The 15,265-nt window shown below is 39.8% G+C and overlaps 1 protein-coding gene across 6 annotated transcripts in view; it reads left to right on the forward strand.

Moving 5' to 3' along the window:
- gabrb3 (gamma-aminobutyric acid type A receptor subunit beta3) overlaps window positions 1-14,589 on the forward strand; it is a 111,725-nt gene extending 97,136 nt beyond the window's left edge. For 3 of the 6 annotated variants that reach the window (XM_046840038.1, XM_046840424.1, XM_046840197.1), the window contains 4 exons: window positions 875-1,027; window positions 9,063-9,307; window positions 9,792-9,872; window positions 11,814-14,589. In XM_046840038.1, the coding sequence (XP_046695994.1) occupies window positions 875-1,027; window positions 9,063-9,307; window positions 9,792-9,872; window positions 11,814-12,152 (818 nt within the window). In that variant the 3' untranslated portion in view covers window positions 12,153-14,589. The remainder of the gene's footprint in view (window positions 1-874; window positions 1,028-9,062; window positions 9,308-9,791; window positions 9,873-11,813) is intronic. The other 3 variants (XM_046840282.1, XM_046840347.1, XM_046840116.1) reach the window with 2 other exon arrangements.
- The last annotated feature ends 676 nt before the right edge of the window (window positions 14,590-15,265 follow it).

The following is a 15,265-nucleotide window of genomic DNA, read 5'->3' on the forward strand; positions in this document are numbered from 1 at the left end:
ATGTAGATCAGATTGAGCTGAGTGTGATGATATAAAGATGTAGATCAGATTGAGCTGAGTGTGATGATATAAAGATGTAGATCAAATTGAGCTGAGTGTGATGATATAAAGATGTAGATCAGATTGAGCTGAATGTAATGATATAAAGATGTAGATCAGATTGAGCTGAGTGTGACGATATAACGACGGAGATCAGACCGAACTAAGTGTGATGATATAAAGATGTAGATCAGACCGAGCTGAGTGTGATATAAAGATGTAGATCAGACTGAATGAGGGTGGTGAAAGAGTCTATAAAGGAAATGAGGTCTTATTATGGAGAAAGCAATAAAATTGAATGAGTTTTAGGACGTTATTAAATATAGAAATTATGACAGTAATTTTTTCACATTTTTTCCCCTATTTTATTTACTTTTTTCTATCATTCCATTTTGTTACTTTTTTTCCTTCCCTCACATCTTTCTTTATGAGCAGTTTCATGTTTTACTATTGTGTATATTGTGTATGTGTGTGTGTTTAGTGTTAAACTTGACTTTTTCAAATGAGATGTTCAGCCGCGAGTCTCGCCTCGTCCTCGTTGACGTTCGCATTGTCGCTACTTAACAAGAATTTGACTTTTCTTCCCTCTTTCATCTCATTGTGGTGGTGAGAGCGCTCAAGGCTGAACTACTACAACCAATCATGTAAAAAAAATAAAACAATTTATTCCACCACACCAACGGCTGCTTGTTACCGTAGCGACGGAGGCAAATCTGCACCAGCATTGCCATAGAAACTGAAACAAAACATAAAGTATGGCTCCAGAGCCTGTGGAAATAAATAACCTGTCTGTCTCTACTCCATCTGTCTGTCTTTCTGTCTGTCTGTCTCTCAGGAGCTTATCCACGCCTGTCACTCAGCTTTAAGCTGAAGAGGAACATCGGCTACTTTATCCTGCAGACCTACATGCCTTCCATCCTGATCACCATCCTGTCCTGGGTCTCCTTCTGGATTAACTACGATGCCTCAGCAGCGAGAGTGGCTTTAGGTACAAACACAAAACACACCATCAGGGTCCCAGTTTTCCTATAAAACCACATCTAAAATGTTTTTTCCTTCGCAGCAGTTTAGCAACAGACACTAGTTTTTTGTTCATAAAGAACATTTATTAATTTATTGTACATTTGATGGATGGGTTGTTTGATGAGACTGCTTTACCTGATGAGATATTATGAGAGCTTGTCTCTAACGTCCACATTAATCAGAGCAGATCCAGGAGATATCAGACTAATCAAAAGTCACCAGGGAGGGGTTTCTGCAAATACTCATCCTAAACTACATCTGTCTGCCTTATAATCTCCAGATACATTATAATCTACATTTATCTGCACCTAATCTACATCCACCTGCTCCATAAAGCACATCCACCTGCTCCATAATCTACATCCACCTGCTCTATAATCTACATCCAACTGCTCTATAATCTATATTCACCTGTTTTCTAATTTACATCCACCTGCTCCATAATCTACATCCACCTTCTCTATAATACACATCAACCTGCTCTATAATCTACATCCACCTACTCTATAATCTACATCCACCTGCTCTATAATCTACATCCACCTACTCTATAATCTACATCCACCTGCTCTATAATCTTCATCCACCTGCTCTATAATCTACATCCACCTGCTCTATAATCGATATCCACCTGCTCTATAATCTATATACACATGTTTTCTAATTTACATCCACCTGCTCCATAATCTACATCCACCTGCTCCATAATCTACATAATCTACATCCACCTGCTCCATAATCTACATCCACCTGCTCTATAATCTACATCCACCTGCTCTATAATCTACATCCACCTGCTCCATAATCTACATCCACCTGCTCTATAATCTACATCCACCTGCTCCATAATCTACATCCACCTGCTCTATAATCTACATCTACCTGCTCTAGAATCTACATCCACCTGCTCGATGCACTAACATCCACCTGCTCTATAATACACATCAACCTGCTCTATAATCTACATCCACCTGCTCTATAATCTATATAAACCTGTTTTCTAATTTACATCCACCTGCTCCATAATCTACATCCACCTGCTCTATAATCTACATCAACCTGCTCTATAATCTACATCCACCTGCTCCATAATCTACATTCACCTGCTCCATAATCTACACCCAACTGCTCTATAATCTATATCCACCTGTTTTCTAATTTACATCCACCTGCTCCATAATCTACATCTACCTGGTCTATAATCTATATCCACCTGTTTTCTAATTTACATCTACCTGCTCCATAATCTACATCCAACTGCTCTATAATACACATCAACCTGCTCCATAATCTACATCCAACTGCTCTATAATCTACATCCACCTGCTCTATAATCTACATCCACCTGCTCTATAATCTATATCCACCTGCTCTATAATCTATATCCACCTGCTCTATAATCTACATCCACCTGTTTCCTAATCTACATGCACCTGCTCCATAATCCACATCCACCTGGTCTATAATCTATATCCACCTGCTCCATAATCTACATCCACCTGTTTCCTAATCTACATGCACCTGCTCCATAATCCACATCCACCTGGTCTATAATCTATATCCACCTGTTTCCTCATCTATACCCACCTGCTCTATAATCTATATCCACCTGCTCTATAATCTATATCCACCTGCTCCATAATCTATATCCACCTGCTCTATAATCTATATCCACCTGCTCTATAATCTACATCCAACTGCTCTATAATCTATATCCACCTGTTTTCTAATTTACATCCACCTGCTCCATAATCTTCATCCACCTTCTTTATAATCTATATCCAACTGTTTACTAATCTATATCCAACTGCTTTATAATCTACATCCACCTGCTCTATAATTTACATCCACCTTCTTACTAATCTACATCCATCTGCTCTATAATCTGCATCCACCCGTTTCCTAATTTACGTTCACCCGCTTAATGATCTAATCCAACTGTTGTATAATCTTCATCCACCTGCTCCATAATCTACATCCTCCTGCTCCATAATCTACATCCACCTGCTCCATAATCTACATCCACCTGCTTCATAATCTACATCCACCTGCTCTATAATCTATATCCACCTGTTTTCCTAATCTACATTCACCTACTCTATAATCTACATCCACCTGCTTTATGATCTATATCTACCCGTTTCCAAATCTACATTCACCTGCTTCATAATCTTCATCCACCTGCTCCCTAATGTACTGCATATCCACCAACTCTATAATTTTACATCTAACTGCTTTATAATCTACACCCACCTGCCCTATAATTGACATCCAACCACTTACTAATCTATATCCATCTGCTCGATAATCTACATCCACATGCTTTATGATCTTATCCACCTGCTGTATAATTTTCATCCACCTGCTTTTTTAATCTTCATCCACCTGCTTCATAATATGGATCCACCTGCTTCCTTATCTACATTCAATTGTTTTTACTATCTTTGTCCACCTGCTGTATAATCTGCATCCACTTGCTACCTAATCCTAATTCTAATCTACATCCATATTTAATCCAGGTTTATCCTGCCTCCAAATCTACCTGACCTGCTTACAGACTCTTTTTTAACACAGACTTGTTTCAAACCCCAACAGCAGCAATACCAAAAGCAACACAAACAAGAAGATTGATATACCTCAGCAAAAATTATAAAACACATGTAATTAACCAAATCTCTCAATGACGTCTCCTCGATGTTCGCTCTATGACCGATGGTCTACAGGGGTGCCAATACATTTACACCTTCAATAATAAGCATCATTACCCTGAGTGATTATACGCTGAAGCTGATAGAAGTAGAAACTCATTTTTTCGCGTCATACACTGCCACTCGGAGGTTCGGAGAGTAAGACCGTTTTAGATCATGAGATCATGTGTGTGTGTTATGATAAAGTGTATACACTTGTGTGTGTGTGTGTGTGTGTGTGTGTGTGTGTGTGTGTGGAGAGAGAGCGAGAGAGAGAGAGAGAGTGAGAGAGAGAAGGGAAAGAGGGAAAGAGGGTTAAAGGATGATGGTCTACTTTTTTTTGCAAAACTATCCTCATTAATGGGATTAAGCTCTGAAATGAGAGCACTTTGCATCAGAATGGAAAATTCTCTATGGCCTTTCTCATACACACACACACACACACACACACACACACACACATACACTTCACCTGCTATTATCATTACGAGTTCAAAGCTCTTTCTTTCTCTTTGCCTTTCCGTCTCCTGCCAGGTAACCTGGTAAAAACACAACGATCGATGCAGCTGGAAAACAATTACATTTAACCTCCATTTCAATTCTCCGGCTTTCTGCACAGGAGCAATGAATCTTGCATTTAAATGGCTGTGAGAGAGCCGAGAGCCGAGAGCCGAGAGCCGAGAGCCGAGAGTGAGCTGAAGCCATCCATCCATCCTCCACATCCGTATCCAGCACTAGTGTGGCCACTGTCAGGCTTTTCGGACTAAATTACACACACACACACACACACACACACACACACACACACACACACACACACACACACAGTAGGAATCTGGTCATCTCTGTATGGAAATGTGAGAGGGTCAGATAATATAAATGGTGTTACTCTGCTCTCGCTTCCTATTTCCGCTTCTCAATGGCTCGATTGATTGATTCTTTATAGGGAAAGACTTCTGCTCTGGCTCTAACAGCGTGGGTCCAGTTGATGCAGTAGATGCGACTGGACAGAATATGTCCGGGTATAACCATAGTTTAGTCAAAAATCATCCAGAAAGTGAGATTTCCAACCAAAAACAAAGGTGTGAATGTTGTTGCTATTGCAGTGATACTCGCTAGTTAGCTTTACAATTGTGGTTCTCCACAAATGTCATGATAGAAGAGTCGAGTTGAGAGGGTCGGAGGAAAAAGCCAGAGGTCAGGTGCTCAACAAATGGCGTGAAGATAATCCATGATCAAAAACGACAGATGAGAAACTGATCTGCTTGGTATTGAGTGATGTAGAAAACCAACAAAGCAAATAGTAAATATGAACTGGTGCAGGAAATAAGGACACATGAAGAATATGACAGGAAAATAACAGGACAGGGGTGGAGACATGACATGAAACCAAAAAAGAAAAAACATAACCACAAACACTATAAAAGACCTGCAAGCTGGACATAAGGCTTCAAGTGCACCACGCTCGTAACCTTCTCGGTTTCCATGGTAATTCTATTTACTTTCGTTTTCCCTGCACCATCACTGATTTTCTTGGGAGACATTTTTCAAGATTTCTAGTGAAATAAAAATATAAAACTAAAAAAGTTACGTTTTTGCTGCACTGAGCAACGAGAGCGACCGAGTGATACGTCATTAACTAAGCGACTGATGCGACCCTCTGCCGAAAACGGGGAACCGCAGCATGGGTTTGCTCGTGCCTTTGAAATTTGCTCGTGAAACAGGGTAAAATTTTGCGAGTAAGGTCGCCCGTATCTCCGTTTGCTCGTACTATAGGTTGCTCGTACAACGGGGTTTTACTGTATTTAATTTTCCTTATAATAAAGAATTCTATTAATTACTATACTATAAGTCACCAACAACCTCTTAAACATTTCATGGACACCTGAGCAGGTGCTTTTTGTCGTTATAATGAGCTCCACTTTTCTGGGAAGATGTTCCACTAGATTTTGTGGCGATTCATTTATCTACAAGGGTGTTAGTAAAGTCAGGTGCTGATGGAGGTGAGGTGAGGAGGTGAGTTCAAATTCATCCTAATAGAGTTGATGGTGCTTTATAGCAGGAGATCTTCCACTCATCTCCCAGTTGAGTGGAAGGTTCTCATCTCCTAGTTCAGCCAAAGACATCCTATACTGTATCATTTGGTGGTGACAGTTTGGGGAAGAATCACATATTTCTGGAAAGATCTCAATATTTTCAGCCATATAGTGTAGGTTTCTATGCAGTTTCAAGGTTAATTTAGATTTTGGTTAATAACAGAGTGGTTTTTGCGAATGTCTAGTGGAAGAAGATTCCACAGGTGAGAAGCAGTGTAGCTAAAAGCTCGAGATCCCATAGATGCCAAACTCATACGAGGAATAACTAAGAATGGACCAATCAGAATCCAGAATTCTAGAGCACTGGGGATTAGAAAGTGCTGTTAATTCATGTTATTTGATGGCATTAGTGGCATTTGGCAGATGTCCTAATCCTGAGCAGTTAATAGTCAAGGGCCTTGCACAAGGGCCCAAAAGCTGCAGTTTGGTGGTGCTGGGATTTGATCTAATGATCTTTTTATTATAAGTTCACTGTCCATCCAGTTACCGCATCCCCAGAGGTGGAACAGATTCGTCTCTGTAAATGAATCGGCTAAAAAATCAGGATGTGATAAAACTTGTTAAAAAGCAGGTCCTGCGTTTATCTCCGAAGGAAACGCCGAGTGAATAATTGAAGCTGGATCAGAAAGAGCTCTAGAACAAAGCTTCTGATTTCTCTGGGAATGGGTACCGTCGGTGCGGCCCTGGGGGTGGTCATGCTCACGTTTCTGAGGGGTGATTCCAGGAATTGTAGCTAATGTGTCTTTAAATGTTAATGTAGCTGGTGGAATCAGAGCAGCTCCAATTTACAGGGTCTCGTTAAGGAGATAAGGGATTTCCTGAGGGAGCCGGAATGTACGAGACGTGCGGTCAGTAATCAGGTTAAACCACTTTCACGTTCGGTCGGCAACTAGAAGAGAAAAAAGAAATCAGTCCGGAAACACATTAAATATCAGGCGCTTAATGATTGTGCTGCTAATTTGTTGCTTTCCTGTGAGAAGTTTATAATGATGCTAATTATTATTACCATTATTATTGTTAGGACACCCGGAATGGCAAAAAGTAAATTGTTCATTTGGTTTTAATTTTTCATAGAGGATAAATTAAAAATAAATTTGGGAATGTCCCAGAATGCATTGCGGCTTTATAATTGCTAGCTAGCAAGCACAAGGTGATTAGCAAGCAATGGCATTTGTTAATAGCATGATGTTTAACATCAATCCTCTGTGGTGATGGAAGGATGTAAAATCTTGAGAGTGACCGACACGTCAAGTGAGCTTTTAAATTCTGCATCCTGATTGGTCAGTAGCAGTGGTCAAGTTAATTAATTAATTAACTGTAAAAGAGGTTTATATTTATTTGGTTGATGTCATACCTTATTTTGTATTTGGATCCCAAAAAAATTTACAGAGACCCCAGACAGGTCAGGTTGGAAGTAGGACCTCCAGTCTCAGGACCTCAACTCCAGGTCCAACCACAACATCAGTGTGCAAGTAGGGACTCTGACAGCATAATTAAAAGGAAATACCAGTCGGTTAAACAGATATGAGGGATCTCTGGGATATAAGAGGTCCCACTATACCACCATCAACAAACCTCCAAATATCCCAGTTCACCAAAACACTACTATATTATGAATTATTTCTACATCATTAAGCCTTCAGATCTGCTCCTTAGAAAAACCTGTTTATAAAAAGCTTGATTTAACAAATTTGTTTTCAGCCCAGACTGAGTCCTGAACACTAAAAGGAAATATGATCCATAACTGTGGAACTTTTTAAGAGAAAGCTCTGAACCCCTGCTGTAGCCTTAACTATTCGCGGTACCAACAAATAACCTGCACCCTTTAATTAAAGTAGGTTGTAATGTTTTAAGTTTCAAGTTTTATTCATCATATGTACAGGTGTCATATGTAGCATAATATGTTCCCTTTTGAAATAGGAGACTGGTTGTAAACTTGTGCTAGCATGACGCTGCCCCTGTGCACAAACCAGCTCCATGATAATCTACTTTCCATTGGCTTGGGTGGAAGATCTCCTGCTTCAGAGCTCTGACCTATTGAATCCTATTGAACACTTTTAAGGTAAAGGTGAACACTGACTGCACCCCAGGCCTCCTCACCTCACCTACATCACCACCTGACTTCACTAACGCCCCCTTGTGGCTGGAAGAATCTCCACAAATCTTTCACAAAATCTAGTGGAACATCTTCCCAGAAGAGTGGAGTTATTATAGGAATGTAATGGGGACTAAATGTGGAATGGCATGTTCGAAAGCGCACAGACCGAAATGATTATGTAAAGAATGTTGGCATTTTGCTAAACAGCTCCAGTCCACGGTTATTCCTGTTTCATACAGAAATGAGATTTAGCATAAAACCGGTAAATAAGCAAGCGGTTGTTGAATGCACACACTGACGTGACGGGCGTCTGATTCACCGGCATGTTCGACAACGTGATTGTGTAATTGCGTTGAGTAAGCAGAGCTGGGTTTTTTGGCGTTTTGCTCTCTGTGACAGAGCTCAATCTGTAGCAGCCATCCGCAGTGTCCAGATTCATGGTGGGCGGCAGAGCCGAGCTGTCAAACGAGAAATATTTCGTCGCAGCTCTTTTGGCTGAGTTTCTGAATAATCTCAGTATCGTCGTGTACTTTTCTATCTATACAGCCTCGTTTGTGCTTTTAGTCCAATTTCTTTTTTTTCTGTTTTTGGAATCCAGGCCTGGACGATGCCTTATGCTGTCCGACTCCACGTGCTCTATGCCCACTCGTATCTCTTAAGTGCATTATGATTGATATGATACTTTGCGATCCTCAATCTTCTGCGATGCTTTGTGGGATTTATGTTTTTGCATACACACTACAGCAAGAGATCTCAGACTTCTTACAGTCATATTTCCCTTTTAACTGTAAAGTCATAATTCATTTATGGCATTTCACAGAGGACCTCCACCAGAGCGATTTGTCTCATTCATACACCTGTGCAGCGGAGCAGTTAGAGGCCTTGCTCAGGGGCCCAAGAACTCTAACCCAGGAGCCCTTTAACTCTAACCATTAATTATATCATAAACCCTTTAAGGAACCCTTAAAGAACCCATTTTTTTTAAAGGATTTGCAGTAACCTGCAAATATGGGAGAACATTTATTAATACCAAGAACCTGAGAGATGTTTTGCATGGATGTTCTGGATCCATAAAAAGGGTTTAAAAAACAAAAGACTGAAACCCCGATTCTTCCACAGGTATCACGACTGTCCTCACCATGACCACCATCAACACCCATCTTCGAGAGACGCTGCCCAAGATCCCATACGTTAAAGCCATAGATATGTACCTGATGGGCTGCTTCGTCTTCGTCTTCTTAGCACTGCTCGAATATGCCTTCGTCAATTATATCTTCTTCGGACGAGGCCCTCAGATGCAGAAGAAGATGGCAGAGAAGGCGGAGAAAGCCAACAACGACCGAAACAAATACGACGGAAACAAGGTAATTTACTGCCATGAACAAACACCGATGTCTTCTCACGAAGATGTAGTGCAGCTGTAATCTGAGGAAGGCTGATGAGAAGATGATGAACATGTAGCACCAGGCGGATGGATAAAGTTGCACCAGATTCCAGCGAGAGAACAAGACCAAAGCTCTTAGCATTCAAATCAAATGGAATGAATGAGTTAATGTAGCGTCAGCATGCGCTGGTGGCAGGTCAGATGATTCGATACCTCAGAAATTCTCCATGTTGTGAAACGGTTGATGAAAACCTTCTCAAATGATTTAGCATCGTTATGACAACTCTTAGTCAGAATCTCTCCATAGCGTCATAAAACCTTTCAGCTGTGTTCATGTGTTGAAAATGCTTTCGATTTCAAGATGGCCGCTCTCATGGCTCTCGTGTCTGATGGTGTCTAGATTGGAACCTGCAGGTGTAGAAGGTAAAGGTGGTCTTCTGTTCTTTGTGTGTTCTTGTGGCCAGTCTGTTCAGGAGGGAGGGAATTGCAAAGCGTCAGGACTTAAACAGTCCAATCAGGTACAAGGTCACCGTCACTCACGAGGGGTGAGTGTGTGTGTCTGTCTGTGTGTGTGTGTGTGTGTGTGTGTGTGTGTGTGTGTGGGTGTGTTGTTGTTGTTGTTGGTGTTGTTGTTGTTGTTGTTGTTGTTGTTGTTGTTGTAGCCTCTTACTCTCAGCATGTTTTGTTTGTTTAAAGCAAACATGCACTAATTTCATCTTTCCTTCCGACCTACCTTTCTAACAAGTAGATACATTCTCTCCTTTTCACCTTCTCTTCTCTTCTCTTCTCTTCTCTTCTCTCTCTCTTCTCTTCTCTTCTCTTCTCTTCTCTTCTCATTCAGTTCACTGAATCTCTTTTCTTCTCCTCTCCTCTCGTCCCTGCTAATTTGATCTCTGTATGTCTCGCCTCTTCTCTTTACTTCTCCTCCCTGTCTTTTTCTTTTCTCCTCTTTTCTTCTCTCTCTCTCCTTCACTTTCTTCATTTCTTTGTTCTTCTCTCATTTTCTCTAATCTTATTTCACCTCGTCTCTTTTCTTCTCCTCTCCTCTTATCTCTTCTCATTTGATCTCTATACATCTCTTCTTCTGTCCTCTACAATTTTATCGATATCTACTTTTATATATTTCTCTTCTCTTCTCTTTTTCTCTTCTCTTCTCTTCTCTTCTCTCTCTCTTCTCTTCTCTTCTCTTCTCTTCTCTCTTCTCTTCTCTCTCTTCTCTTCTCTTCTCTTCTCTTGTCTTCTCTTCTCCTCTCTTCTCTTCTCTTCTCTTGTCTTCTCTTCTTTCTCTTGTCTTGTCTTGTCTTCTTTTCTTTTTCTTCTCTTCTCTTCTCTTCTCTTCTCTTCTCTTCTCTTCTCTTCTCTTCTCTTCTCTTCTCTCCTCTCCTCTCCTTATCCATTCATTGTATGGATATCCCCTATTCACCACTCCCTCTCTCTGTCCCTCTCTGCTTCATCTTCCTCCACTCCTTCATGTTGAGATCAGACTCTAATCAGCAGTATTGAGTCCCTGCTTGTTACTGCGGCGTCTGATCTGTAATCACTGTTTATACTCTACTGTATCTTTCCTGAAGATATGGATTCATGGGTGAAAATAACAAAACAACAGATTTTGCGCGCAGCACGACCTTCTGGAGAAACGACATCAGCATCCATCTTCACTCGAATACACATCAGACACATCAGACTACATTTATTTGTTCGTTATAAAGTAAAGTGCAGTTTTCTGTTCATCAATACGCAGACGCAGGGAACAGTTGTGTACAGAAAAATACACAACCTGATTATTTCTATTAATTCGGTTAATTTTAGCAATGAATAGAGCAAATATTTCACATATAAATATATAAAGCAATTAATTAAAGTACATATAAAATCAAACATAAAACCGAATGATTTAATAAAATATAAATATTTACATTTTTGTATATTTTAAATATATATTTACTATATTAATGATCTAAATATCTCTTTATTTATATTATTTATCGTTTTATTTTTTCATCTATATTTATTTATTTAATTAGTTTTTATTCTATTTTTAATTAATTTAATTAATTGAATTTAATCCGTTTTGTTTTGTTAGAGGTCGATTCTTTTTTGTCTCTTTATATTTCGATGATGAAGCACTGATGAGATTTGAGCTGTTCTACAGTAAACGGTCTTTCGCTCCGAAATGGAGATTTATGACTTCACTTTTTCACCCATTGAAGATTCGTCATTTCCATCATTTCCATCCCAGTTTTTCCAACCCGTCTGAGAAGCTGGTCAGAATAATTCATGCTCTTGAAAGTCGTCTCCATAATGTGCTGATGTGCTGATATTAGGATTTGAACGTTCAGCATTCTTATTTATAGAGACTTTGTGTAATATGTTTTGTTTGCAAAAAAAAAAGAAAAAGACGTCTCTATTATAGATTCTCAGCTTGATCGTAGATCATGGAGGCGGAATGTCAGAGCCCTGCTGATTCTGCTGTTTCTCCTGCGCAGGTGGACTCTCAGGGGAACATCCTGCTGACCACGCTGGAGATCCATAACGAAGTGGCCGGAAACGAGATCACCACCAGCGTCAGCGATGGCAGGAACTCCACCTCGGTCATGTTGGATAACTCAGGGATCCAGTACCGGAAGGCGAGCGGGCCGAGGAGGCACAGCCAGGAGAGAAACGCTCAGCCCAAAAAGGCTCGACTGCGCAGACGCTCTTCACAGCTGAAAATCAAAATCCCAGATCTCACGGACGTCAACGCCATCGATCGATGGTCACGGATAATCTTCCCTGCCGTCTTTTCCCTTTTTAATCTCATCTACTGGCTTTACTACGTCAATTAAACCGCCCCTGCGAGCGTCCTTTTTCTTTTCTTTCCTTATTTTTTTAAGGACTTAAGGATTTTTTTTGAGGATTTTTTCTACACTTCTGTCCCCACAGACAGCGTTCACACTTACAGACAAATTCTTATAAAAAACAGACAAATCTGATCCGTAACGGACTCAAGGAATTTTATAGACATTTTGAAGTCGCGAGACTTCCGCATGATGCGATTACACACTTTATATCGACTCATATCAGCCTGCATTAACAAGAAAAAGAGAGAGGAGATGAAATGAAATGAGAAAAAAAAGAATAAAAGAGATGAGATTAAATGAGTTGATAGGAGAAGAGAGGAGAAGTGAAGAGAATCAGATGAGAGTAGATATGACAAAGAGATAAAAGGAGACAATATGTGAGAAGAGGAGAAAACAATTGAAAACAAAACAAAAAAGAGATAGGGTGAGAAGAGAAGAGAAGAGAAGAGAAGAAGAGAAGAGAAGAGAAGAAGAGAAGAGAAGAAGAAGAGAAGAGAAGAGAAGAGAAGAGAAGAGAAGAGAAGAGATTAAATGAAATGGGAGGATATGAAAAGAGAAGATAGGAGATGAGACATAAGGAGATTTGATGAAATGAGAGGAGTAAAGACAAAGATATGAGAGTAGACAATATGAGAAAAAGAAAGAGAAATGAAAAAGAGAAGCCAAGAAATGGGATAGCATAGGATGGGTAAAGAAAAGTGAAGATAGGGTAGGAGAGGAGAGGAGACTAGAAATGAGGAGTAAAGACAAATAGATGAGAGGAGACAAGATGAGAAAGAAGAGAAGAGAAAATAAGAGATTAAATGAGAAGATTGGTGCAGAGAGAAGAAGTAAACATAAGAGATAAGATGAGAGGAGATAAGACAAAGAGATGACAGGAGGCCAGATGAGATGAGATGAGATGAGATGAAATGAGAGAAGACAAGATGAGACAAGATTAGATGAGAGAAGATGAGATGAGATGAGATGAGACGAGATGAGACGATTGGGGAAGAGATGAGAACAGAAGAGATTAGTTGAGTTGATTAGTTAACAGGGTAGCAGAAAGATAAAGATATCAAAGAGAAGTGACATGATGAGAGAAGAGATTCAATGAAAGTAAATGAGAGGATAGGAGAAGAGAAGTGAAGATAGGAGGCAAAGAAGAGAAGATTAAAAGAAATGAGGAGTTCAAACAAATAGATGAGAGGAGCCAGGACAAGAAGAAAAGACAGAATAGAAGATGAAAGGATAAAATACAAAAAGTGATGAGATGAAACAGAATGAAAGGAGAGACCTTGAGAGACAATGAGACGAGGGGAGAAAAGAGTGAATTTTGTAGAAACGAATGGGAAACATTGTGATGGCTGGAATGAGGTGTGTATGAGAGCGAACGTTGGAAATGCAATACGGCGTGTGTTTCAGGGCTTTTCAGCGCTGCCTGTTTCTCCATCAGCAGTTCTGTTGATTTTTGATGAAATAATTCGTATGTGATCACGTATGAATGGAATATTTGTATATAGACGTTCTGTTCCTTTAAGTTTCGGTTTGAGGACATGATTGCTCACACACTCGGTGTAAACTCGCTATATTTCGCTTCCTTTATGACTCGAGTGTGTGAGGAAAAGGGGCGTGTCCGAATCAGGGCTGATATTTATGCATTATCTTTATTCTTCTTTCTTTTGGGAACACGAGTTCTCTGGAACGAGTATGTTACTAGCATTTAGCATGTGTGTTTTTAATTCCCACGCCGGTTTTTAGTCAGTGTTTGAGTGGAATAATCTCAGCGTAGGCCTTATGTAAATCTCCCTGCTCCACCTTTCAATTTCCTTCTCCGTTCAATTTTTCTTTCTTTCTATTTAATACAGGCTAAAAGAATTCCCTCTTTTTTTCATTTCTCTGGTTTTGACAGCACCACGTAATCATCGATCATTAGAAGGATTTGTCTCAGGGTGTTCATCCGAGATGTTTCTGATTATTATATCAGTATTCGGTGTGCTGTGATTAATTTGTACTATAACCCACATGTACGCTGAAAGAACAATGGCATGTTATTGTTTATATCTTCAGAACTCCGTCTGATTGTATTCCGTCTCGCTTTTGGAAATAGCTTCGCTTCAGGGACCAATGGCGTACGATGTCTAACAAAAGGGTCGCGTCATTTTATTAACGCCGCGTCACGTCTGCACTTACGTCACGTCGGCGGTTGACCCTTCGTTTGTTTGAGGCTTCGTTTTGATTTCTATAAGATGTTGTAAATACGTGACGAAATTCCCAGATACTCTTCGTTTTTATTTTATTTATAACCACCAGATTCAACCTGTTTTTTTTTTTCTTCCCCATCACATCTCTATGAACAGTGTTTCTAAATCAGTAGATCTGTGTGGGATGGGGATGATAAGGGCATTGGTTTCAAATAATAAAATTTACTCTTTCAAGTCTAGGTTTTATTATTATTATTATTATTATTATTATTATTATTATTATTATTATTGCTTAGTGTCACTCATTTTCTTATATAGAATCAAAGACACACCCACAAAAAAGATGCACCTCACTTTTTATAAGTTGTTCTCATAGTTTTGAGACTAGTTCTGTAACCCACCTACAGATGGCAGCACAAGGCTGCACGCGCAGTCACAGGGAGCACCAACCTTCATAAGTCAGTGTGCCTAGAGACATCATCATGTGTACATCAGGAGCAGTGCAACTGGTGATAATTTGACCACACGTGTTACCACATCTGCTATTCTGACCACGTGCGTACCCTGTCCCCGAGCTCCTCCTCAAACAACATGATCTCACTTCCACACCCACCCTACATTTGGCTCCTGCGGACATCGCCCTTATCCCGAAGATGAAAATCCAGCTTGCTATTTTGACACCGTTGTGGAGATTCAGCGCGAATCGGAAAAGGTGCTTAACAGCACTAGTTATATTAACGGGCGAGTAATGCAGAGCGCATTTCTGTTTGACCATTTTTTATAAAAATATAAATAAATAAATTTAAAAGAGGTGAATTTAAACCCTTTAATAAAATCACACATTTATTCACAATGCCTTCCTATATTCAGATATAAAAAAATAAACAAACTTCACAGAGAAATCATTTCTAATCA

Source organism: Silurus meridionalis, chromosome 1 (genome assembly GCF_014805685.1).
Source record: "Silurus meridionalis isolate SWU-2019-XX chromosome 1, ASM1480568v1, whole genome shotgun sequence".
Classification (NCBI taxonomy): domain Eukaryota; kingdom Metazoa; phylum Chordata; class Actinopteri; order Siluriformes; family Siluridae; genus Silurus; species Silurus meridionalis.